This window comes from Sus scrofa, chromosome 10 (assembly GCF_054392235.1).
Source record: "Sus scrofa isolate SSC_HxYL_T2T_F1_AM1 chromosome 10, Sscrofa_HxYL_maternal_Yorkshire_Landrace_v2.0, whole genome shotgun sequence".
NCBI classification, from domain to species: Eukaryota; Metazoa; Chordata; class Mammalia; order Artiodactyla; family Suidae; genus Sus; species Sus scrofa.
This window is the reverse complement of record NC_139392.1, coordinates 95651381-95678702: the sequence shown is the minus strand read 5'-3', so window position 1 is coordinate 95678702 and position 27322 is coordinate 95651381. Positions and strand designations below refer to the sequence as shown.

The 27322-nt window shown below is 46.1% G+C and overlaps 1 protein-coding gene and 1 long non-coding RNA gene across 11 annotated transcripts in view; one reads left to right on the top strand and one right to left on the bottom strand.

Annotated features, from left to right (window-relative positions):
* Positions 1-27322, bottom strand: part of DIP2C (disco interacting protein 2 homolog C) — a 380657-nt gene that overhangs the window by 160418 nt on the left and 192917 nt on the right. For all 10 annotated transcript variants that reach the window (XM_084980632.1, XM_084980628.1, XM_021065077.2 and 7 more), the window contains one exon: positions 19256-19366. In XM_084980632.1, the coding sequence (XP_084836758.1) occupies positions 19256-19366 (111 nt within the window). The remainder of the gene's footprint in view (positions 1-19255; positions 19367-27322) is intronic.
* Positions 506-18880, top strand: LOC146399633 (uncharacterized). The gene is made up of 2 exons (XR_014818200.1): positions 506-5385; positions 13702-18880. It is a non-coding gene; the product is annotated as an uncharacterized LOC146399633 (long non-coding RNA).

Here is a 27322-nt window from a genome sequence, read left to right as displayed (position 1 = left end):
TTATTGGATATGTATTTTGCAAAGATTTTCCTCTCAATCTGTGGTTTCTCATTTTCTTAACTACATCTTTTTTAGAGCAGAAGTTCCTAAGTTTAATGAAGTCCAACTTACCATTTTTCTTCAAGGATTGTTCTTTTGGGTGTTGAATCCAAAAAGTCACCACCAAACCCTAGGGTAACCTGGATTTTTACCTACACTGTCTTCCAGGACCTTTATACCTTTCTTGTTTCACACCTAGGTCTATGCCGCCCTTTGAGTTAGTTTTAGTGAGTCGGGTTCCGCTCTGAAACGTGTCCACGTCCAGTCTGTCCCAGCGCTGTGCTGAGAAGACCGTCACACCTCTGCTCACTGTACTTGCGTGCGCCTACTTCTGGGCTGACGTGGCCATCGTGTCTCTTCTCTCCTCCCTGCCTCACTGCACTGCCGTTACTAGTTTACAGTGAGCCTGGAGGTTAAGTGCTGTCCGTTCTCTGACTTTGTTCTTCTGTATCGTGTTGTCTATTTTGGATCTTTTACCTTTTCTAACATCAACTTGGAAACTGATGATTGAGTTTGCTGATATTCACAATATAATTTTCTGGGATTCTGACTAGGATTGTCCTGAATCTATAGATCAAATGGGGAAGAGCAGATACCTTGACAACACTGAGTCTTCCTAACCATGTATGTGGACTCTCCATTTATTTAGATCTTACGGTTCATTTCACCACTTTCACAGTTCCTTGCACACAAGCTTTGTACATTTCTTAGAGCTCTACCTAATTATTCCATTTTCTGGTGCTAATGTAAATGACACTGTTTTTAATTTCGCATTTCAATTGTTTATTGTTGGTATACAAGAAAGTTTTTTTTATATGAACCTTATATCCTCCAACTTTGCCATAATATAAAATCACTTACTAGTTCTAGGTTTTTTCCTTGGTTCTTTGGGATTTTCTACATACACAATCACATCAGTTCCAATAAGCATGCTTTTAATTTCCTTTCTCGCCCTACTGCCTTAGCAAGGACTTCCCGTATGATGCTGAAAAGCAGTAGTGAGAGGGGCATTTCCTCAGGTTCTTGATCTTAGTGGGAAATGTCACCACTAAGGATGACATTGTAACTGTAGAGTTTTTTCATAGATTTTTTTTTATCAAATTGAGGAAGCTCCCCTCTAATGAAATAGAGTTTATATTTTTAAGGCAGGACAAGACAAAATTAGACATCAAATTCTGTCTGTCTGGGCCTCCTCTCTAACATGCAGTGTGCGTCTACATCACACATTAACCAGATCCCTGCAAAGGCATGAGTGCCTGCTCATTTCTTTGTTCCAATGCCGGCCGTGTCACTTCCTAAAGAGGGTTCTTCCCCAGCTCTGCAGGGAGTTATGGAGACTCAGTGCCCCTCTGTCTGCACTTCACCTGGACCATGCATCCTTGGTGAACTGGATGTAAGATAGCGGCATGTCATTTTGATGGACAATCTATGTCTCAAAACACGTATGGCTAGGCCTTCGACTTCTAACAGGAGGAAGCGTTCTCAGAGCTTTCTGAGAGTCTGCTTCCTGGGTTATAATGCTCACTTTGGCTTTAATAAAATTCCTCTTTTCCCTTAATTTGATAACTAATTGAATTTTCCTCAACACTTCTATTCCTAGTTTGTTGATAATTTTTATCAGAAACGGCTGTTAGATTTTGTGAAATGCTTTTTCTGCGTCTATTGACACGGTCATGTGGCTTATCTTCCTTCAGCCTGATGATGTGATAGATTACATTAACTGACTTTCCAAGGTTAAACCAGCCTTGCATACCTGGAATAAATCCCACTTGGTCATGTTTTATAATTATTTCTATTCATTATTGGATTTGATTTGCTCATTTTTTTTGAGGAATTTTGCATCTATGTTCATGAGAGATAATATCAGCCTGTAGTTTTCTGTTCTCGTAACGTCTCTGCGTAGTTTTGGCATCAGGTTAACGCTGACCCCACAGAATGAATGCGAAAGTACCCCTCTGCTTGTATCTGCAGGAAGAGGATATAGAGACTCCGTATAATCTCTCACGTTAATGTCTGGCGGATTCACCAGTGAATCCATCCTTGCTTTGTGTTCTGTTTTATAAGTTTATTATTGCTTCAATGTTTTTAACAGACACAGGCTTATTCAGATTGTCTGTCTCTTCTCGGGTAAGTTTTGGCTGATTGTGTCTTTAAAGGAATGGGTCATTTTCACCCAAGTTTTCAAATCTGTCGGCAGAGATTTGTTCATGATATTCCCTATGATCCTTTTATTGTCTGTGGGATCAGTGGTGATGTTCACTTTTTCATTTCTGATATTAGTAATTTGTGCGTTGTCTAATTTTTTCTTAGTTAACCTCGCTAGAGGATTATTAATTTTATGGATCTTTTCAAAGAATCAGATTTTGGCTTGATTTTCTCTATTGATTTCCTGTCTCCAATTTCATTATATCTCTTCTTTTACCTCTTTTCCCCTTGTTTTTGGATTTACTTTATTCCTCTTTTCCTAGTTTCCTCAGGTTGAAGCTTACTGTTTTAGATCTTCCTTCTCTTCTACCAAACGCATTCAAGGCTGTATATTTGCCTCTAAGCACTACTCTTGCTGCATGTCACAAATTCTGATCCCTTGTATTTTCATTTTCTTTTCAGCTCAAAATATTTTTAAAATTTTGCTCATATGTCTTCTTTGACCCGTGAGTTATTTAGAAGTGTGCTGTTTAAGCTCTAATTATTTGGGGGGGGTTGCCAGCTATCTTTCTGCTATTGATTTCGAGTTTAATTCTGTTGTGGTCTGAGAACACACTTTGATTCCTACCGTTTACAATTTGTTACAGGGTGTTTGATGGCCCAGAACTGGTCTGTGTTGGTGTATCTAGCTCTAGAATGTGTATGTATGCTGTTGCTGGACAGAGTCATCTATAAATGTCCATTAAGCCCAGCTGACTGACAGTGCTCTTCAGTTTAACTACGTCCTTGCTGACTTCCTGCCTGCTGGGCCTGCCGAGAACCGACACGGAGACAGTCAGGTCTCCCACTCCAAGGAGGATCGACTCATTCTTGCTGTTTTAGTGGCTCTTGTCTCACCTGTTTTCAAGCGTTGCTGTTAGGCAGGTACACGTTAAGGATTGCTAGTCTTCTTTGAGAACTGACCCTTTATCGTTACCCAATGCTGCTCTTTAACTCTGATAACTTCCCTTGCTCTGAAGTCTGCTCCACATGGCATTAACATAGCTTCTCGTGTGTTTTTGGATGAGTGTCAGTACAGTGCATCTTTCTGCATTCATGTCTTGATGGTTACGGTGAGTTGCTGGTACACAGTATACAGTGGGTCTTGCTTTCTACCCACTCCCACAGAGTCCAGCTTTTAATTGTTACCATTAGGCCACTGACATTCAAAGTGATCTCGGATACATTTGGACGACGACTGACCACACTTGTTACTCTTTTCTATTTGTTTGCACTTAGGTTCTGTCTTCCAGCATTTTTCCGCCTTTTCTAGTTTTAAGCGTTTTACTGAATCCCGTTCTGTGCTTCTCTCTTTGCATATCAATTCTGTCTCATTTTAAACCATTTTTAGTGGTCACCCTTAGGTTCCCAATACATATTCATAATTAATTCAAATATCATCAAACCACCCCAAGGAGAGTATGGATTCCTTTTACCAGAGTGTTCCCAGTTCCTCCCCCGTCACATTGCTGTCATTCACTTCACTAATCCACATGGTGTGACCACCCAATACACTGTTCCCGTTATCACTTTGAACAAAGGCGTATCTGTGTGATCAACTGAGAATAAGAAACATCCAGGATTTTATCTGCATCTATTCCTTCTCCAACATCCTTCCTTCCTGTGTGTGGATCTGACTTTCCAGCCACCTTCACTCTACCAGTGAGTCCATTCGACGTCTCTGCCGCAGATTTTGGCTTCTAGCATCGTCTTTAGATTTTTCCTCCGAGTTCCCATCTCCCTACTTACATTATCCATCGCCAGTTTGGGGGCAGTGGTTTACCCAATAACCTCAGTTCTTTGACAGTTAAAGGAGGAGGAGCTGGTTTTCTGTCTGCTAAAGCTTTTTTTCTTGCTGTGAGGACAGGTGTGACACCTTGTGCTCAAACTGCCTGCGGGAGTGGAAACCAAGTCTATACCCTCTATTCCACTTTATTTTCTTCATTATCTCCTCACTTTCCCTTTCTGCGAACTTACTCAGTTCTCCTTTTCTGACTTGTTAAGTTAAATCCTTACGTGTTCAATTTCCAGGATCTCTTACCTCATATATTTAATTTTATAAATATTCTATAATTCCTTTCTAGGTACTATTTTGGTACATCCCACAAAGTTTGATTAATCCCTTTTTTTTTACCTGAGATACTAGCAGCCTCTTAACATGTCCCTGATTTAACCAGGAACCCACCCCAACCTAACTACCTACATATTCCTGCTACTCTAGTATTTCTAAAATGCAAATCTGATCAGGTCATTTTCTGTTTAAATGACTAGGCACAGATACCAAGCTTGATTAGTTCTGGACAAGCAGGCCTTTATGTCCTGTCTTCAGCCGCATCTTCTGCATTCTCCACTGTTACACAGCTCTGGCCCTGGTATGGCACTGATAGCATAAATCACTGCTCTGCTGTGGTGATTTTCCACATCTTCACTGCCCAGTACTGTCGCCACTTATCTTCAAATGTGGCTAGTGAAGCAGAAAAACAGAATTTTAAATTTTATTTAACTTTATCAAATTTAAAAGGCCCCAGCATGCTGGACAGTCCAGGGCTGCACAGGCAGGGCTCAACCTTCACGGGAATAGTTGAGTAGGCAGTCTGATTTAAATTAAGTCTGCTTTCTTACTCTAATGTAAGAAAAGGTTGTTTTTTGAGTTATACTAGAATAAATTAACTAATGAAATCCTGAGTTTTTCAGAGAGAACACACGTCATCACAGAACCAGGAACTACATTAAAATCAGTAAATCCTGTCGAGTTGACTAGAGAAAAATTTTTCAATCTAGAAAATTAAATTTTAGCATCAAGGAAGAACTTACCAAAGCATAAGTAAACTCTGGAAGTGAACATGTTTTCTCTATTTTTGCCTCACGTGTGGTCCGCAGCAGAGTGCTCACTACCCAAAACCATTTGCATATGTGTTGAATGAGTGACTATCAGCACACAAGTCCTTATTCTCAGAAACTGATGGTGGCTATGAGTCAGACTTCAAACTGTCATCAGCATAAAATGAGCCTCGGAGATGGGTTTAGACGTTTCTAGTACACACTCTCTCTCAATTTTTTTATTTAAAAAAATTACATTTTTACAAGTCTCATAGCAATGGTTCTCAAACTCTTTGACCCAAGGAACAATTTAAACTCAAAAACTTCTGAAAGCCTTTAAAAGTTTCCTTATGGGGAGGAGGACAAGATGGCGGAGGAGTAGGGGGACACGCTCGCCCTCTCCCACAAACACAACAAAAAAAGCACATCTACAGAAGAAATGACTCGCACAGAACAACAACCAATCGCTGGCAGAGGAACCTAAACTCCAATAACGGCAAGAAGTTCGTGACATTATTGGGCAGAACGGGAGAAAAGAGGAGAGTGAGAGAAGGTGAATCCGAGCGGGACGGGCGCTCCCGAAAGGGAACTGCGGAGGAGAAAGGGATCCCGCACCCTGGAAAGTCTCCTACCGGGGGAAAGATCAAACGAACCGGAGGAATCTCCAGATGCAGAGAAGAGTGTAGCAGTAAGTCGGAGTACGGAAAAACGATCAAGAACCCAACGGACCATCTGAACTACGGGCACAGTCACCAAAAATTGAGACGCCTGGGTGGGGGCTGGGCACCGAATCCTCGGCTCCAGAGGTTAGTCCCCGGGAAAGGGCCGGGGGACGCCTGGGTGGGGGCTGGGCACCGAGACCTCAGCTCTGAAGGTTGGTCCCCGAGAGGGGGCCGGGGGACGCCTGGGTTGGGGCTGGGCACCGAGACCTCGCCTCCGAAGGTTAGTCCCCAAGAAAGGGCCGGGGGGCGCCGCCTGGGTGGGGGCTGGGCACCGAGACCTCGGCTCCAGAGATTAGTCCCCGGGCTAGGGGGGCGGGGAAGAGCGGAAACTGCTTGGGAGGTCTCTAAACCATTTGACGGGGCAGAGACTGCCTGAGAGACTAGAAAACAAAGCTGTCGCAGAGGAAGGGAGCAATACTCTAGGGGCGGGGAAGTGGAAAGCCGCCTCAGAGGGAACCTGGGAGAAGAGCCTGGTCTGCGCCCGTGCTGGGGAGGGGAGAGAAGAAGGGGTGGGTCCCCATAGAATACCCCCCACGCCACAGCAAGCTTACAGGCCCGCTAGCTAGCAGAAAGCTGTGCTTCCCAGTGCATTCCCTCCCCCCACCCCCGCCACCCCCTACGCTCTCGCCGAACCTGGGGCTGCCTGCCATCCAGGAGGGCTGGCCTCAACAATTGCCTGAAGCCTACCACCGCAGGGGCTCTCCCTGCACAGGCCTGCTTGCCCTTTGGAGGGGCTACACTTCCACAGAGCAGCACCAAACACCACCAGCCCCCTAGAAAAGGCCTGCAGCCCAGAAAAGCTAGAACAAGCCTAGCCAGGCCGTGAATAGATCGACCTAATTCTCCGACGGTTTTTCTGAGACGGGCTCCCCCGGGGAGGAGCCTCTTGAGTCTCCAAGGGCCTTGCTACACGCCCAAGACCCCAGGGGGTGCTAAGACCTAGGGGACCAGCTGCATAGGACTGCCAGCTCCAGGCAGGACCCCCTGCAGCCCGGAAAAGCTGCAACAAGCCTGGCCGAATTGGGAAAAGATCTCAGACGGTCTTTCTGAGTCGGGCTGTCCTGGGGAGGAGCCTCTTGAGTCTCCAAGGGCCCTGCTACCCGCCCAAGACCCCAAGGGGTGCTGAGACCTAGTGGACCAGCTGCATAGGACTGCCAGCTCCAGGCAGGACCCCCTGCAGCCCAGAAAAGCTGCAACAAGCCTGGCCGAATCGGGAAAAGATCTCAAACGGTCTTTCTGAATCGGGCTGCCCTGGGGAGGAGCCTCTTAAGTCTACAAGGGCCCTGCTACCCACCCAAGACCCCAAGGGGTGCTGAGACCTAGTGGACCAGCTGCATAGGACTGCCAGCTCCAGGCAGGACCCCCTGCAGCCCAGAAAAGCTGCAACAAGCCTGGCCGAATCGGGAAAAGATCTCAGACGGTCTTTCTGAGTCGGGCTGTCCTGGGGAGGAGCCTCTTGAGCCTCCAAGGGCCCTGCTACCCGCCCAAGACCCCAGGGGGTGCTGAGACCTAGTGGACCAGCTGCATAGGACTGCCAGCTCCAGGCAGGACCCCCTGCAGCCCAGAAAAGCTGCAACAAGCCTGGCCGAATCGGGAAAAGATCTCAAACGGTCTTTCTGAATCGGGCTGCCCTGGGGAGGAGCCTCTTGAGTCTCCAAGGGCCCTGCTACCCGCCCAAGACCCCAAGGGGTGCTGAGACCTAGTGGACCAGCTGCATAGGACTGCCAGCTCCAGGCAGGACCCCCTGCAGCCCAGAAAAGCTGCAACAAGCCTGGCCGAATTGGGAAAAGATCTCAGACGGTCTTTCTGAGTCGGGCTGTTCTGGGGAGGAGCCTCTTGAGTCTCCAAAGGCCCTGCTACTCGCCCAAGACCCCAAGGGGTGCTGAGACCTAGTGGACCAGCTGCATAGGACTGCCAGCTCCAGGCAGGACCCCCTGCAGCCCAGAAAAGCTGCAACAAGCCTGGCGGAATCGGGAAAAGATCTCAGACGGTCTTTCTGAATCGGGCTGCCCTGGGGAGGAACCTCTTGAGTCTCCAAGGGCCCTGCTACCCGCCCAAGACCCCAGGGGGTGCTGAGAACCAAGTGAAATCTGCTACCATCGTGGGGTGGACCTCCCAGTCCTGTCTGCCCTCAGGAAGTCCTCCTTTGCTTCAAAGAAACACTGTTAGTCCCATCAACACTCCAGAAAAGCCACACTGCCTCAAAAAAAAGATTGACCAACAACGACAGCCCTCAGGAAATATTCCACGGCAGTGACAAGGCAAACACTACCCGATAACGGAGAGTACAACTCCCTCAGGAGAAAGAAGACAACAAGCAAGATGAAGAAGCTGAGAAACCACCCCCAGTCAAACCAACAGGAGAACTCACCTAAAACAGTCAACAATGAAACTGATCTCTGCAGTCTGACAGACCTGGAGTTCAAAAGAGAAATAGTGAAAATACTGAAGGAATTAAGAGAAGATATGAACAGCAATGCAGATACCCTCAGAAAGGAGCTAGAAAATATAAGGAGGAGCCAAGAAAAACTAGAACATTCATTTGCAGAGATGCAAACTGAACTAGGGGCAGTAAAAACCAGAATGAATAATGCAGAAGAACGAATCAGTGATATGGAAGATAGAATAATGGAAATCACTCAATCTGGTCAACAGACAGAAAACCGAATCAAAAAACTGGAAAGCAATATAAGAGACCTATGGGATAATATAAAACGAGCCAATCTACGCATAATAGGAATTCCAGAAGGAGTAGAAAAAGATAAGGGAATGGAAAATATATTTGAAGAAATTATCGCTGGAAACTTCCCAAATCTAAAGGATACTGGATTCAAGATACAAGAAGCACAGAGGGCCCCAAACAAACTGAACCCAAACAGACCCACACCAAGACACATCATAATAAAAATGGCAAAAGTTAGTGATAAAGAGAGGATCCTAAAGGCAGCAAGAGAAAAACAGAATGTTACCTACAAGGGAACCCCCATAAGAATATCAGCTGATTTCTCTACAGAAACACTACAGGCCAGGAGGGAATGGCAAGAGATATTTAAAGTGCTCAAAGGAAAAAATATGCAACCTAGAATACTTTATCCAGCAAGAATATCATTTAAAATAGAAGGGGAAATAAAAATTTTTCCCAACAAACAAAAACTTAAAGAATACAGCAACACAAAACCCAGGTTAAAGGAAATATTGAAAGGGCTTCTCTAAACCAAAAAGAAAGGAAGGAAAGGGAAGAAAAAAGAAAAGAAAAAAAAAAAAAAAGAAGAAGAAGAAGAGGAAGAACTAGGACAGAGGAAGATACAATCAGAGAGCAGTCATTCAAATAAGCCAGCATACAGATTTAATCATGAACATGCTTCAAACAAAATAAAATTAAAAAGAAAAAAATAAAAGAGTCATCAAAACCATAAAATGTGGGCAAGGGATGTTAGGAGGTAAATAATCCTTTTTGTTTGTATGTATGTCTCTCTTCTTAATTTTAATATAATAATGAAGTGTTTGAACTTACAGGACCATCAGGCTAAAACACACAATTATGGGAAGGGGTTAGCATACTTAAAAAACAGGGCAACCACAAGCCAAAACCAAATATTGCATTTGCAAAAAATGAAAAAAAAATACATTCAAGCAGATAATAACAGGAGACCATCCAACCAAAAAAAAAAAAAAAAAAAAAAAAAAAAAAAAAAAAAAAAGAAAGGAAGAATGGAGAACCATAGAATCAACTGGAACACGAGGATCAAATGGCAATAAATAATCATCTATCAATTATCACCTTAAATGTCAATGGACTGAATGCCCCAATCAAAAGACACAGAATGGCTGAGTGGATAAAACGGCAAAAACCTTCAATATGCTGCCTACAAGAAACTCACCTTAGGACAAAAGATACATATAGATTGAAAGTGAAAGGCTGGGGAAAAGTATTTCATGCCAATAGACATGACAGAAAAGCAGGAGTTGCAACGCTCATATCAGACAAAATAGACTTTAAAACAAAAGACATAAAGAAAGACAAAGAAGGACACTATTTAATGATTAAGGGATCCATCCAAGGAGAGGATGTTACTATCATCAACATATATGCCCCAAACATAGGAGCACCCAGATACATACAACAAATATTAACAGACATAAAGGGAGATATTGATGAGAATACAATCATAGTAGGAGACCTAAATACCCCCCTCACATCAATGGACAGATCCTCTAGACAGAAAACCAATAAAGCAACAGAGATCCTAAAGGAAACAATAGAAAAGTTAGACTTAATTGATATCTTCAGGACACTACATCCAAAAAAATCAGAATACACATTCTTCTCAAATGCTCATGGAACATTCTCAAGAATCGACCACATATTGGGACATAAAGCGAATCTCAATAAATTTAGGAGCATAGAAATTATCTCAAGTATCTTCTCTGACCACAATGCCATGAAATTAGAAATCAACCATGGGAAAAGGAAAGAGAAAAAACCTACTCCATGGAGACTAAACAACATGCTACTAAAAAACCAATGGGTCAATGAGGAAATCAAGAAGGAAATTAAAAACTATCTTGAAACAAATGATAATGAAGACACAACCTCTCAAAATCTATGGGATGCTGCGAAAGCAGTGCTCAGAGGGAAATTTATAGCAATACAGGCCTTTCTCAAAAAAGAAGAAAGATCCCAAATTGACAACTTAACCCTCCACCTAAATGAATTAGAAAAAGAAGAACAAAGAAGTCCTAAAGTCAGCAGAAGGAAGGAAATTGTAAAGATCAAAGAAGAAATCAATAAAATAGAGACTCAAAAAACAATAGAGAAAATTAATAAAACCAAGAGCTGGTTCTTTGAAAAGGTGAACAAAATTGATAAACCCCTGGCCAGACTCACTAAAAAGAGGAGAGAAAGAACCCAAATCACCAAAATTATAAATGAAAAAGGAGAAATCACAACGGATACAGCAGAAATACAAAAAACCATAAGAGAATACTATGAACAACTATATGGCAATAAGTTTGACAATCTGGAAGAAATGGACAATTTTCTAGAATCTTACAGCCTGCCAAAACTGAATCAAGCAGAAACAGACCAACTGAACAGACCAATCACCAGAAATGAAATTGAAGAGGTCATAAAATCACTCCCTACAAATAAAAGCCCAGGACCAGATGGCTTCACAGGTGAATTCTATCAAACATATAAAGAGGAATTGGTGCCCATCCTCCTTAAACTCTTTCAAAAGGTTGAAGAAGAAGGAATACTCCCAAAGACATTCTATGAGGCCACCATCACCCTCATTCCAAAACCAGGCAGAGATACCACCAAAAAAGAAAACTATCGCCCAATATCATTGATGAATATAGATGCAAAAATTCTCAACAAAATCTTAGCCAACCGAATCCAACAACATACCAAAAAAATTATACACCATGACCAGGTTGGGTTCATCCCAGGTTCACAAGGATGGTTCAACATACGCAAATCAATCAACATCATACACCACATTAACAAAAAAAAGGTCAAAAATCATATGATCATCTCAATAGATGCAGAAAAAGCATTTGACAAAGTTCAACATCCATTCATGATCAAGACCCTCGCCAAAGTGGGTATAGAGGGAACATTCCTGAATATAATCAAAGCCATTTATGAGAAACCCACAGCAAATATAATCCTCAATGGGGAAAAACTGAAAGCCTTCTCACTCAAATCTGGAACAAGACAGGGATGCCCACTCTCACCACTGCTCTTCAACATCGTTTTGGAAGTCTTAGCCACAGCAATTAGACAAACAAAAGAAATCAAAGGCATCCATATAGGAAGAGAAGAGATCAAACTGTCACTGTATGCAGATGACATGATTCTATACCTAGAAAACCCTAAGGACTCAACCCCAAAACTCCTTGAACTGATTAATAAATTCAGCAAAGTGGCAGGATATAAGATTAACATTCAGAAGTCAGTTGCATTTCTGTATACCAGCAATGAAGCATTAGAAAAGGAATACAAAAATACGATACCTTTTAAAATTGTACCTCACAAAATCAAATACCTCGGAATACACCTAACCAAAGAGGTAAAGGACCTATATGCCGAGAACTATAAAACCTTAATCAAAGAAATCAAAGAAGATGTAAAAAAATGGAAAGATATTCCATGTTCCTGGATTGGAAAAATCAATATTGTGAAAATGGCCATCCTACCCAAAGCAATCTACAGATTCAATGCAATCCCTATCAAATTACCCATGACATTTTTCACAGAACTAGAACAAACAATCCAAACATTTATATGGAACAACAAAAGACCCAGAATCGCCAAAGCAATCCTGAGAAACAAAAACCAAGCAGGAGGCATCACTCTCCCAGACTTCAAGAAATACTACAAAGCCACAGTCATCAAAACAGTGTGGTACTGGTATCAAAACAGACAGACAGACCAATGGAACAGAATAGAGAATCTGGAAATTAACCCTGACACCTATGGTCAATTAATCTTTGACAAGGGAGGCAAGAACATCAAATGGGAAAAGGAAAGTCTATTCAGCAAGTATTGCTGGGAAACCTGGACAGCTGTATGCAAAGCAATGAAACTAGAACACACCCTCACACCATGCACAAAAATAAACTCCAAATGGCTGAAAGACTTAAATATACGACAGGACACCATCAAACTCCTAGAAGAAAACATAGGCAAAACACTCTCTGACATCAACATCATGAATATTTTCTCAGGTCAGTCTCCCAAAGCAATAGAAATTAGAGCAAAAATAAACCCATGGGACCTCATCAAACTGAAAAGCTTTTGCACAGCAAAGGAAACCCAAAAGAAAACAAAAAGACAACTTACAGAATGGGAGAAAATAGTTTCAAATGATGCAACTGACAAGGGCTTAATCTCTAGAATATACAAGCAACTTATACAACTCAACAGCAAAAAAACCAATCAATCAATGGAAAAATGGGCAAAAGACCTGAATAGACATTTCTCCAAGGAAGATATACAGATGGCCAACAAACACATGAAAAAATGCTCAACATCGCTGATTATAAGAGAAATGCAAATCAAAACTACCATGAGATACCACCTCACACCAGTCAGAATGGCCATCATTCATAAATCCACAAATAACAAGTGCTGGAGGGGCTGTGGAGAAAAGGGAACCCTCCTGCACTGCTGGTGGGAATGTAAACTGGTACAGCCACTATGGAGAACAGTTTGGAGATACCTTAGAAATCTATACATAGAACTTCCATATGACCCTGCAATCCCACTCTTGGGCATCTATCCGGACAAAGCTCTACTTAAAAGAGACACATGCACCCGCATGTTCATTGCAGCACTATTCACAATAGCCAGGACATGGAAACAATCCAAATGTCCATCGACAGAGGATTGGATTCGGAAGATGTGGTATATATACACGATGGAATACTACTCAGCCATAAAAAAGGATGACATCATGCCATTTGCAGCAACATGGATGGAACTAGAGAATCTCATACTGAGTGAAATGAGCCAGAAAGACAAAGACAAATACCATATGACATCACTTATAACTGGAATCTAATATCCAGCACAAATGAACATCTCCTCAGAAAAGAAAATCAATCATGGACTTGGAGAAGAGACTTGTGGTTGCCTGATGGGAGGGGGAGGGAGTGGGAGGGATCGGGAGCTTGGGCTTATCAGACACAACTTAGAATAGATTTACAAGGAGATCCCGCTGAATAGCATTGAGAACTATGTCTAGATACTCATGTTGCAACAGAAGAAATGGTGGGGGAAAAACTGTAATTGTAATGTATACATGTAAGGATAACCTGACCCCCTTGCTGTACAGTGGGAAAATAAAATTAAAAAAAAAAAAAAAAAAAAAGAAAAAAACCATGCCATGTTACACAGCTAAAAAAAAAAAAAAAAAAAAAAAAAAAAAAGTTTCCTTATGGGTCCAATACTTTGATATTCACTGCATTATAAGGAAAACTGAAAAACGTTTCAAAACACAAGACTTCACAATCCACCGATTCTACTGGCTGTCAGAATAACAACAGCACGGGTCAGGCAGACTCTGGAAAAATCCACTGTATGTTCATAAAAGAATGAAAAAGGCCAGTGAGGTCTTCGTGTCTTTCTGAGAGTGCCATTTCTGAAAGGGTCCTGAACCCCCACAGGTCCCTGGACCCTGAGCTTGTCATCGTAGAGGAAGACAGGTCCACAACATTCCGCCTGAGACGAGCACAAGGCAGGCCAGGCCCCCTGAGCACCGAGGAGCGGCTGCTCTCGTCCCTGTGTGCATACAGACTATGAGACATGACTTTTTCAAACGGTAACTAAGCTCAAAAATAGACAAAACGATCATTTAAGACATATTAGAAAATCATATGTTGCATTTTAGTTTTAATAGTCTTCCTTGTCATAGTCAGTCTTGGTTGAAACAGAAACGGGTCTCGAGGTTTTTTTCCTGAGGTCTGTATGGTTGACAGAAAAAGACGTTAAAAACAGCTAGAACCTTTTAATGCTCAAATGAGACTTTACCAAGTAAAAGCAACAATGAAGCACCTAGCACAGAGTTTGACATTTTCCAGGTACCCAGTAAATGCCTATCCATTCATTCATTCACTTTGAAAATCAAATTTAAGTTTCCAGAGAAAATTATTTAAAAAGAAGAGAGGTGCATACCATCCTAGAGAATTCCAGTAGGAGTTGATTACAACGTAAGGCCATGGGTTTGGAAATGAACGAACACACACAGCCAGGGGAGATTAAAATTGAGGCTGTATGGTTGATTAGATTGACTGTTAATTAGGCAAATGATTTAAAAGATAATGGAACTACTATCTTGGCTGATAAAATTCGGTCACTGAAGCAACCAAAGTAACTCTACTGCAAGTTAAGTGGTCAAAGAAGGTCAAAAAGCAGACTCTCCTGAGAGCCACAGAACCTTTTCTCTTCAATATCTTAAATCTTCCATGTTGGTTCAAGGGAAAACCAGAAAATTCTGGAACATGTACAATGGCAATAGGCCAAAATAAGCTTTTGAGATTTCATACCACATTTAAAGAAAGACATATGGGCATAAACTCTAAGTGAAAGTAACGTGCGGTATGGCAGTCCAAACTGAAGCCACTAGATGACTTTAGAAGCCGGAAACGGCAGACAGAAGAGTGGGGAGCGAGACGACACACGAGCCCAGAAGGAGGCAAAGGCCTCCTCTGCTTGCCTTCAGGGTGGACGCCGAGCTGGAGGAGGGCAGGGGTCCCTGGAGAACCCGGCTGAACTGTCACACGCATGTGGAAAGAGAGCCTCGGGAAACGTGTGCTCCTCATGCAGATTAAGTCATCATTACTTACTCAAAATTGAGAGGGGTGTAAATTTTAAAAAATTAAACAGTATATATGGAATGATATTTCTCCCAACTTACATGACACCTTCGAGGAACAGCTACACAATTTTTCCTGTGTTCTATACACAGGAAGTGAACAGTGAAGGCAAATTCCGTCAGCATTAACCTATGAACGCAAACCTTAACTCTGGACAGGCAGACCCAGAGTTAAGCCGTGTAGACGGCTGTAAACCTAGACGGCAGGAGTCACCCCAACCCCCTCACCCTCTCTGCCTTAACTCACCCTTCACACCCTCAGGCTGTGATCTTCTCAACACACCTCAATTCTCACGGGCACTGACTCATCTCCTCAACACGTATCTCAGGCACCGAGGGTCTCTTCAAATCCTCCACTTCTAACCCACACCCGACAACGCCACCATCCTCAAACCCCAAACCTGCTCCAATCATGACCTTGCCTACAGTCTTCAGGGGGTGCCATACCCTCTTCAGGAGAAAGTCCAAATACCTGAGCACAGTATTCAAAGCCCTTCAAGTCTGGCCCCGCCTACCCAATTTCATGCTCTTCCCCAAACAGGCTCTGTTCCCCCCTTCTCCTTTTTTCCTTCAAAAACCATTAACTAGGCAATATTTTAGGTGCTTGGCATACGGATGAACAAAACAAAGACCTCTGTTCTCGTGGACCTTACATTCTCGGGGTAGGTAGAGATGACTAGTAGATGGATGTGCACGTGGTGGGTAGGCAGGTGGTGTACACAGATAGGTAGGTGACTGGAAGACAGATCTGCACCTAGGTAGGTGGTGTACACAGACAGGTGACTGACAGATGGATGTGCACGGGGTGGGTAGGCAGGTGGTGTACACAGACAACTGGTAGATGACAGACAGCTAACAGATGACTGGTAGATGATAAATATCTAGCTAACTAAATAGACAGATGATGGATATTAGGTAGGCAGGTGACTGATTACTGACAGATGTGGTAGAAAGCTGACTCACAGACAGGCAGATGGACAGATGAAGGCTAGAGAGACTGGCAGCATGCCAAGGTAAAGCTGCAATGGAGACAAATGAACCGGGATGGGAAGAGTGGGATTGTGTATGAGATGACAGGGTGTTTTACCATTTTTAACCGGGGCGGGGTGGGGGGGTCAAAGAACGCCTCGCAGAAACAGCAACTTGAGCAAAGACCTAGTGAAGGTGAGGAAACAAGCGCAGTATATATTGAAGGGAAGAACATTCTGGACGGGAGGAACAGTCAGAGTGAAGGCCCTGCCGAGGTCTGGGGCCTTCTGCGCACAGGCACAGGAAGCCGGTGTGCTTGCAGAGGAGCAATGGCGTGAAAGACGAGCCTGTGCAGGAACAGGAGGCCAGGCCGCCATGCGGGGGGTCACCACGGAGACGCGACTCTTACTCTGAGAGCAGGGCGGCGGCTGGAACCCGTGAGCAGAAGGCGTTCAGACCTCAGTGCGCTGCTGTGCTGAGGACAGCCGGGTGAGAGGCAACCGGAAAGAAGTGGCGGAAGCAGGACGAGGCTGCCTGGAGAGTTCTCTGCAGCCTGCCCCGGCCTGGGGAGGACGGCCGGGCGCGCTCAAAGTCTCCGAGACTGCTGTTCTCACTGGGAAGCACTAGCATCAGCCGCAGTGTCTGCTCACAGCTTCCTTGTGACGGCGCTCCCGAGAAACGAGCAGATCCTCAAGCAGGGCCTGCGATGGGCTGGACACGGCAGGTCTAGGTGCCTTTTCAGAGGGCGGTGCTGGCCCTGTTCCCATGACTAGGGACAGTCAACCCCTGAAGCCGCCCGCCACTCTCCTCTTCAGCCACCACCCCCTCCGCGTCTCCTGCGCCCGCAAAGAGGTGAGGTTGCGTGCATGGGTAAGCGGAGAGGCACCTGAGGCCCAGAGTCACCGCCTCTGCTGTCCTGGGCTAACCGCTCCAGACTTCCACTTGAAAATGAAAACAGGGACACCCCCACCACCTGCCCTAGGTTTGCTGAACTAGGAGGGTCTGGCTAGGACAGTATGCCCGCCTGGAGGCCTTGTAAACAGAGCAGACATTATCCCCCACTCCCATCAGCAGGAGGACAAATAATGAAGGAAATATACTCCCCCATGATTTAACCCCATCTAAATAAAAAAACTAACAGGGCAAGTCAGAGGTTAAAATGGACACAAGAGAGAGCCTCTGTGGTAAGACGTCACATCACGGGGCCGAAGCCAGATTTGCCCCTTGTCTTGAAGTGTTAAATAGCATTAACAATCACGTACCTCTCTGAACGCCAATCTTGCCATTGACAAAGCAGAAAGAAGAACTTGACTAGTTTCTCTGAGAACTGAAGATGCAGATGACAGTAAAGAGGGGTCTCGCTGAGTGTCCACACGCATGTCTCCAAGGTGTGACTGTGCATGTCTACCTGTCTGAGTAACTACATGTGTGTGATACATAAAATACCAGCACAACACAATCAAGACAAGGCAGCAAGTGCAAGCATTCCAGAGCAAGGTGCTGACACACGTGTGTGTGTGCGACCCTCCTAACTGTCTGAAAAGGCCTTTGAAACACCAGAATGAGTAAGATGGGCTCTGGTATGAGCTAGGAGTTAAGTACCTGTGAAAAAAACAGAGGGTGGACTGGAGAATAAACTCCCTCCTGCCTTCTTTCTAGCCCCACAGAGTGTCCCAGGCAGCAGGCCTCCTGAGAGGCCCAAGAAGGCAGAAGGGGCAGCAGCGAGGCTGCACCGGGCTTCTTCCCAGTTCCTCAAGTCCATTCTTCTTGCTTCTTCCGATAAAGGTTCCCAATGCCATAAAATATGTCATACCCCTTCTTGTCTTCTGGAAAGGAGAGCAGGGCCAGGAAGTCAGGCCCATAGCTCCTTAGCAGAAACAGTGATGATTTCTCCTGTAAGCCCTACTAATGGAAAGACGCATGGGACACGGTACTGAGAGGCTCACAGGGTTGACGACCCAACCCTGGCGTGAACTGGCTGAGCTTTTTTTTTAACCTCTTGTTGCCTCAGCTTCCCCTTCTGCAACACCAAAGTCAGAAATACTTCACCTTTCTGTTATAAAAACTAAGGTGATGTCTTTGTGAGCGCTTTGCACAACATAAAGTGATATATAAATGTTTTAATTTGGACTGTCCCCATCCACACGTGTCCTGAACTGGTGTCCCATCAGCAACACTGATGATTTTCTTTAAAAAATTATAGTTAGGGAAATAGCAACTACATAATAGATTAAAGCAACTTTAACCTAGATGTTGGACCAAAAAAATCTCTCAAGAAGTAAAATATTAATCACAATACAAGTGTTCTGACGCTAAATTAATGAAAGAAATTTAAGCCGGCCAAGCCCAGGTGATGACTACAACAAAGCAGAATTACCAAGACAGCATGAAACGCAAAGGAAATAACAGAGAACATACACATGTTACTTCTTCCTGGAAAACTGTATTTGACAAACAGACTGAGTTAAAAGAGGAAGAAAAAAATACCAGCACCCAAGATTATGAAAAGTAAAACCAAAATAAACAATAACACCTAAAAAAAAAAAAAAAAGAGTTCTTGTCGTGGCGCAGTGGTTAACGAATCCGACTAGGAACCATGAGGTTGCGGGTTCGGTCCCTGCCCTTGCTCAGTGGGTTAACGATCCGGCGTTGCCGTGAGCTGTGGTGTAGGTTGCAGACGCGGCTCGGATCCCGAGTTGCTGTGGCTCTGGCGTAGGCCGGTGGCTACAGCTCCGATTGGACCCCTAGCCTGGGAATCTCCATATGCCGCGGGAGCGGCCCAAGAAATAGCAAAAAGACAAAAAAAAAAAAAAAAAAAAAAAAAAAGAAACAATGACACCTTAAAAAAAAAAAGAACAAAATTTGGCTTATAAGAGATTATTTTGAAAATTATTGTGAAATTCCAATAATGGACAATACTATCTTAAACAACACAAAAAGCATTACTATTTATTGATATTTAACGCGTACCCTAGACGGTTTATTTGTGTCTGAGTTAAACGGCATCTGTGGATCACGTGACCAACCAAGGCCTTCCAAACTCACGGCCCTGTACCCGCACGGCATCTGCAGACAGACGCCCACCGTCAGCCGCCTCACAGACCAGAGGACCGTGACCCGCTCCCCCCTCCGGAGCCTTACCTGACCGATAGCGCTCATCTCGTGACCCTGAGGACCTCCGACGGTGATAGCGAGAGGAAGAGGAGGGAGTAACGGGAGCCCGGCGCTCTGGAGGCAAAGCTTGATCCACCCCTGGGTTAAGGGAAAGAGCAAAGCGAGGTGAGGTTTACAGGCACCTGCAGTTATTCTCCTGTGTGAAGAATCAGCCCTGACGTTCTGCTCCCCACAGCCAAGCTGGAGCCCCCGAGTGGCCACCATGCCCTTACCAACACCCGCCCGAGCTCCTGCATGCCACAAACTGTGTTACGTCATGTGAGGGAGGCAGAGTGAGCCACAAGCAACAGTTTTTAAGATCACATTCACCATCAGATTCACAGTAACGGTAAAATAATCTTTCAGGATCGTTTCACAACCTAATCCAGGCACCCAGGATTGGGCATAAACTTTCCCCTTTGCTCATTCAAAACTTCAAACTCTCTGGGATCTTCCTCTACATGATGCTAAATAATGGAACAAACTGTATTTCAATACGGCTTTGAAGAATTTCCAAAACTGCTAACATGATCAGATAAAAAGGACTCCGTAACAGTGCCAAAAGGTGACCAAACTCTGGCAATCACGGTACCTACCCAGAACTGGAGCAGCCAGAGAAAACTAGGTAGAACTAGACAGAACTGGGTAGTGCAGGAAAACTTCATAATGACAGCTGAGAAATAAAGTTATTCTGAGCACTGAACATTACACATTAATTGTTGCATATTCAGAAAAGGGACAGGAGTTCCCGTCATGGCTCAGTGGTTAATGAATACAACTAGGAACCATGAGGTTGCAGGTCTGATCCCTGGCCTTGCTCAGTGGGTTAAGGATCCAGCGTTGCCATGAGCTGTGGTGTAGGTTGCAGGCATGGCTCGGATTCTGTGTTGCTGGGGCTCTGGCGCAGGCCGGTGGCTACAGCTCCGATTCGACCCCTAGCCTGGGAACCTCCATATGCTGTGGGAGTGGCCCAAGAAATGGCAAAAAGACAAAAAAAAGGGGGGGGGGGCAGTAATGCTTGACAGAAAGCAAACCAGAGGTAGCAATTTCAACCAAACAGTCTAGCCCATGGGTTTCCCATGGTGACTCCACAAGAGCCAGCTCTTCATCCCTGAGGCTTTGCAGCCTCTTATGCTGGCCACCCTGCCCTCCCTCTTGAAAGGCTTGTGGGCTCCACACACCAGGGGCTCGATGCTAGAACTGGCAGGAGACACCTACAGCTGCCCTGCGTGAGGTTCCAGGAGTCCTTCACCCGGCAGGCACGTTTACACTGTTAGCTAATGGTTCTTGTCATGAACTCCTCCCAGCTCCAAGGCTCTTCCAGGACTGCTTACAAATGATCTTTGAAAAAATGGCTTTGTATTTTTATCAAACAAATGACAGAGTTTATGAAATCAAAGAGGACTTTTAAGCCTTGTCATGAAAACAGTAGTTACTTGGTATTTACATTCATGTTTATAAACTGGACCTTAGAATTTTAAGTAAAATTATTTGTAAATCAAGCATTTTAAAAATTTATCTGTATAAATACATTTAAGAATTATTTTTATTCATTGCCGTTCATGTCAATTATTGATGAGAAGTTACATTATTAAATTTTATTCCAATGCTATAAACTTAACGTCAAATCTTTTTTTTCTGTCGACTTTGATAACTTTTTCTTTATTCCCACTGAAGAAGCCGCAAGCAAGCGCTTCTTCCTGTGGCTGGGGCATCACCAGATCTATTGCCAGTAGGTCTTTTATCTGAGCTCTTCCATCTGCCCAGATAAGAGACCTCTGGTCTTCTGTTGGTCACTGGAGCTGCTCTCACTCTCCAGCAGCTCTGCTCTGACTTAGTGCCTCTGGGTGCAGCACTGCCTGGTGTCCCTGACTCTGGAGGCTCTTTGTTCCATTTCTCCAGGGAGCAAACCTCCTGGGGAGGGAAGAGGATGTGACGCACCTACTTCCTAGATGCCAGGCCCTCCCCGCTCCCTTGTGGTTTCGTCAGCACCTTCATCTGCTGTCTTCCTCCCTTTGGTTAATGAGGTGCCTCCAGCCACCTACCTGACACAGTGTAAACACACACCGCCCTTCGTCCCGCTTTCCTGCCCTGGGGGACTTACACCTTTTATTTGTGAGGTGAATGCACACCTTCGAGCTGCCAAGCATGAAGAATGCACGATACACACCCGCACGTTTAGCTTTCAGTCTCGTTGTGTTACCCAGCTTTCAAATGTGCTACCTGGAGTTGAGGTCGACTTAACCCCCTTCCAGGTCCCCAGGTGGCCACCTACTTCCTCTGGAAGTACTGGCATTCAGCATATGCATACACAGGCAGCTCTGTGGAGGTGCAGGCTCACGCTCACTTGTTACAGACCCTACACATCTGCCTTCAGAAAGCGTTTGCATTCAAACATCACGAACATTTACTCTCACGGACTGAAAAATAGAATATACAACCCAAGTTTTAAAAAATCTTAAAAAGAAATAAGTAAATTTAGCAAAAGGAGAAACAGATTACAGCAACAGGACATTAGAAGAGACTAAAATACAAGCGTGCATATTTCAACCACTAGTTTTTATCTGACCTCACTGTGAATGGAGTTTTAGGTGCCTTAAAGGTATGTTCTGGCAAGCAAAATCCATCTGTCAAATATGCAACCTCAAACGTGAATGACCTGGTACCACAGGAGAACCCGGGGTGGGAACCAAAATAAGGTCCTGCACACGCTCCACCCATCGTAAGAGGAGCTGGGCACCTGCTGCTGCTGGAAGGGGCGCCTTCCTGGGAAGGCTCATCGCGAGTCGTCACATGAACACAAAACGACCACGCAATACTCAGCACAGCTGAGGCCTCCCTTGCAGCACGACTGAAAAGCAGCTCTCCAGAAACCCAGAGCACACGTGACAGAGTGGGTGGGCCGGGTTAAGAGCAGTCACGGGGAAGGCGAGGCTCCCAAGGAAGGCGCGTTCCTGTCCGAAACACAAAGAGCAAGGGGGATAAGCACGAATTCTCCTCGGGCTGAAACACGACCGAGACCAAGACCAGACTCTTCTCCACAAACATCCATTAAGCACCACGAGCTTCACACCCCACGGGGATTGAGAAATGCACTGGGGACACTGCCACGCGCTAGAGCTGGAGCCCCTACTGGCTGCCATTGCCGTCTGTGACCCTGGGCCTCAGTTTCCCATCTTCAGGCAGGACTGATAAGAACAGCCAACGCGTTACAACACTGGTACCAGCACTTTCCTTCATTCATTTATTAGCATAACCATGTGAGACAGGTTTCTGCCATTTCATTGAGAGAAAACGCTGGTCCAGAACTGGGTTTGAACTCGGGCCATCTGAGCCACTTAGTGCTCCTCCACTTGTGATGGGCACCCCTCCTGGAGGCCACTTAGAGTCCAAGCAGAGGCCAGGCCCTGGAGGCGAGGCCACCTGCCACACTCAGTGCTGCACTCCCGGTGCAAGGATTCCGTGTCACATGGACCAAGGTCTGAACCTGGGAAGGGGTATTTTTGTGATGCCAGCACAAAACTACTTTCAACAGCAACCAGGTAAGGAGAGAGGGAAACGGCTACCATCTCAGACCACTGGTGGAACAGACTCAGAGCAGCTGGAGCTGCTGGACCATGTGGCACAAGCTGTGACACAGGCAAGAGCCCAGATAAGGCCATGGCTGACGGCCAGTCTCCCTCCCGCGGAGCGCGGCCCTGGGCTCATAGGAGGGTGCAGGAAGCACTGCTGAAGCAGCGAGTGAAACTTTCAAGGCCTGTGTGAAGGGCTGCCACAGGTCAGTTTACAGACGACAGCCTCAGTGCTTCCTCTGGAAAGGCAACAGGACCGTAAGCAAAAATCCTTCTGGGAGGAAGGAGACCAGAGGCGCACAAGAGGAAAAGAGGAAACAAAAGGACAGCAAAGGAGAGAGGAAAACACAGCTCGCCCTGCGGCTGAGCGCATAGCTTCCCGGAATGCCACACTTCTGCACGGGGCACCGCACCTCGCCACGCCCTCACCCTCCGCTTTACCCTCAAGCTAAGAAAAGCCACCAGGCTTCGTGCTCAGCCGTGCCCAGGCCCCTTCACAATCAGATGCCACCTGCTGCTCCGGGCGCCCTCTCTGCCACCAGGACCACCACAGCCCCGGAATTCCAGTCTCTGACTGGCCATGTCTCCGCACCCTGTAGCCCATGGAACACAGCTGCAAATGCACTCCCCCCCTCCCCCGCCCGGGAGCATCAGCCGCTGTCCACCACACCCCTTCCTCTGCAGACACCCCCACTCGTGCCTCCAGGTTCAGACAGAAGCAGTCAGGCTTCCCCAGTGTTCACCCTGTCCTACCAGCTCTTACTCCTCCAAACACTTTCCCCTCCAGATACGAAAACTTTGTTTAAGCCCAAGGGAGAGACAGCAAAGAAATAAGCCGTGTTTATTAGAACTTCAGTTACTTCCAACACATGTCTGAGGAAGGCTCCCCCCAAAAAATTCCTAGCAATACAGTTCTGGCACCTAATCAATCCATCAATCTTCAGATTATTAAATTAAGGCAGTCATTTCATTAATGCTATGGTAAACGAAGCCCTAGAAATCACAACGCCCCTCCGATTAACCTAAGCATGAGGCCCCGGGGGCTGGCGCATCACTCTGACCCCACGGCGCACGGCAGGCCCAGACATCCGCGACGCTGACATGGGAGATGCGCGGCGTCACACGTGCTAGAAAAAGCCAGTATTTCTAAATTCAGACGGCAAGAGAAATACACTGAAAACCTTCACTCTTAACATATTTTAAAAGAAATCATGAAGGATATATAACAGATAACCTGAGTAAAACTGTACCTAAGATTTAAAACAAAGGTCTTGGCCCAAATTCTGGTCTTATTTTTTCTAATTGTGGAACGAGGCAAATCAGTCAACCTCTGAACCTCCGTCCCCACGTATGCCGGGTGCAGACACGGACACAGCAACACGCGAGTGACCTTGACTCCCAGGACCCTCACTGTAACTCAGGTCCCTCTGCCTGTCCCCTGCACACAGCATTCTGCGGATCTCGGCGTCCAAGACCTCGCCACGCGCCAAAGGCCCTCATATAAGTAAAAACATGCTTACGTGATTGGTAAAACTGCCAAGGGCTTTTTTCGTATTTCCAGGTTGTACAAAATTTTTCAATCATCCCATTCTCTTCTAGTACCTAATTACACTCTCCTTCACACAGCAGGCCTTCTTTCTAAAATAAGTGTGAGCAAGGACTTGGCCAGTAAATAAACAGTACACCTGCAGCACAGAGCAGCCCCGGCACAGCTACTGACCCCACTGGCCTGACTCTCACATTCCTCCCGCTCTTGCCTCTACCTCACCCTCCAGCAGCTAAAGCCTTGCCATAAATCAGTCTAAATGCACTAACCACTTCCCTGCTCATGTCTGAGTCTGCTCAGGGCCTCGTGTCTAGAAAGGTCTATGGCTTGGGGCTCAGGCTTCCTCGAGTGCCCGGCACACCGTCACGTGTTCGTGTCTCACTCCCACACCCCAACACCCAGCTTTGTTTAGCAGGCAAGAGAGGTTCAGAGACAATGAGAGTATGTGGTCAGGATCAGGGCCTCACACTGATGCATTTTCCTTATAGATTTTCCACAAAAACCCATATGAGCCAGGTCCAAAGTAGACGCCACTTTCACTGTCCAGGTGGACAATTCACAGGTCCCATGCCTGGCTCTGCCTTCTGCAGGAACGGCTCAGCTGTTCCCATTAACCACTGGTGTCTGGAGGAAGAAATCTGATGGGTTCAATGGCACCAGAAGGAACAAGAAACCCTTCAATCAAATCAGCTCTGTGTGATAAAATAAGAACACCTCTTAGACAACTGAGAGTAGAAAACTGTGCATCAAGAGCATGCCCAGGGATCACCCAGGATACAGGTAAGTGACCCTTAGCTGATGAAAGTTCATTTCCTGCAGCAACTCAGGCCGGAGAGAATTCACGCTACGTCACAGCCCCCATGCCCCTTTAAACACGCCTCTTCCGGCACTATTTAACCTGCAGCTACCCCCGATGAAAGGAGGGCACGGCGTGGCATGGCGCCTTAGCTGAGGAAGTACACAGGTCAGGATGGGCAACACATTTCTGTCCCGAGGGAACATAAGGCTGCACTTTGGGAGAGTGAAACTCTGCGGCAGGATGAAAATAGAGGCAAAACTGTGCAGCTGGCCCCAGACAAGCACGGTAGTTGTTAACGCAAAGGATCAGAACTGATCAACCACAGCCGTGCGAGCAAGCTTCATTTTCTCAAAAAATAAAACACACTGGCATGTGACTCAGGTTTGTGTCCTGAAGTAAGAAAATTCACCCTACATGAGACCAAAGTGCAAAATTCACAGACTCTCCTCTGCCAGCTTCCCCACATCCCTGCGTTTCAGGTACAGCTTCTCCCTACAGGCCAGTCCCAGGAACAACACTCCATCAGAAGAGTGTGTCTTCACCTACAGCAATAAACACTGGGATTGTCCAGCTGAACTCTAACATTAGTAATAACCCAAAACCCCACCGAGTGGAATGTGCTGCGGCCCAAATCACGTTACCCTTGGGCCTTCAAGCTGCGGAAACACCGATCAGCGCCCAAGCGCTGCTGTCGCCATCGCCCCCAATCAGGGAGTAAAATAAAACTGGGATCACAGGGCGGAGACGCCCAGGGCAGCCAGAGGTCTGCTCGGCTGTGCGCCATCGGCATCTGCGGGGCCTGTGCTCTAGCCGCTGGGCTGGGCAGGCAGGCCCGGGTCCTGTTCCGTCCTTCAGGTACGCCGCGGAGGCCCACTCTCCGTGGAAAGGAGACCGGGGCTCCAGCTGCGGGCCAGGGTGTGGGCAGAGTCCTCAAACATTCCACAACCACCATGCCTCTACAACGGAGTCAGTATTTCAGAAGGAGGGCCCTGCAAGATCAGGACAGGAGCGCCTGTCCTAACCCCAGGGGTCAGGGACGGGATCCCCGTACAAGTGACACTTGCACTGAGCTTTAAAAGGTGTGCAGGCACAGGCACAAGCACGTGCACAGTGTGAACACTCATGAGGGCTGGAGGGGCTGAAGAGAGGCCGGGCTGCCACGTGAAGCCCTCGGAGCCTGGGCTTCCAGGGTAATCCGCCGTCTCCAACAGATGTGGACAAGAGACTCACCCCAACAGAGAGGGGCTCCTTCTCTGCGGGGACTGATCACGGGCCCCACACCCAGTCCCAGAGAGCAGGATGGAGCAGACAGGCCTGCCCTCTGGTCACCAGGGCCAAATTCACCAGGGCTTTCACAATGATGCCATCTCAGTAAGCCCTTGTAAGGGAGCACAAGCCACCTGCCACCGGAGGAAAGCCGAGCTGGCCTTGGAGAAGATGATGTGCATAAATCACTCACCATTCGGAAACTTTGGATGCCAGCCACGTAGACAAGTAACATCTAGCCGATACATACACCATAAGAAAGAGGGACTATGTTTGGTCAAGGAAAGCTTCACTGTTTACGGTGATGTGGGCGTTTGACTCCCCTACCTCACCACGGCCTTGTCACAAAAGCACTGAAGACTCCCTCGCAGAGTCTGACACCATGTTGTTAAGATATTTCTGATGAGAGTGGGAGAGAGTGGACCCTATCTGCTACTTTTACAAACTGCATCAGGTTTGGAGATTAGTGAAAGTATACCTAAACAACCGTGAGAGGACGGGCCCCAAGCGAGGAAGCGCTCCTGAATAACACTTTTCCCTTGAAAATGATCGTCAGCATAGTCTGACCCCTTCCTTTATGAAGCACATGGCTTTTCTTTCCAGCTCTGGCCCACCACACCTCGTTCAGACTTAGGTGAGCGTTCAGCACTGCGCTCCCTGAAGACCAGGTGCCCCAGTCACTCGCTCCTGCGCAGAAAGAAAGGAAACTAGGGAGCCGGCTTCCCCAGCGCTCGGCAGCTCGGGTTCAGTGCTCAGGTGCTGCTGAACGCTGTGAGGCCACCCTAATTCATAATCGTGAGTCCCAAACATAGCCCAACGTGATCTCTGAAATACTTTCAGAATACTTTCTAGAGAAGTCTTAATATTTCGTA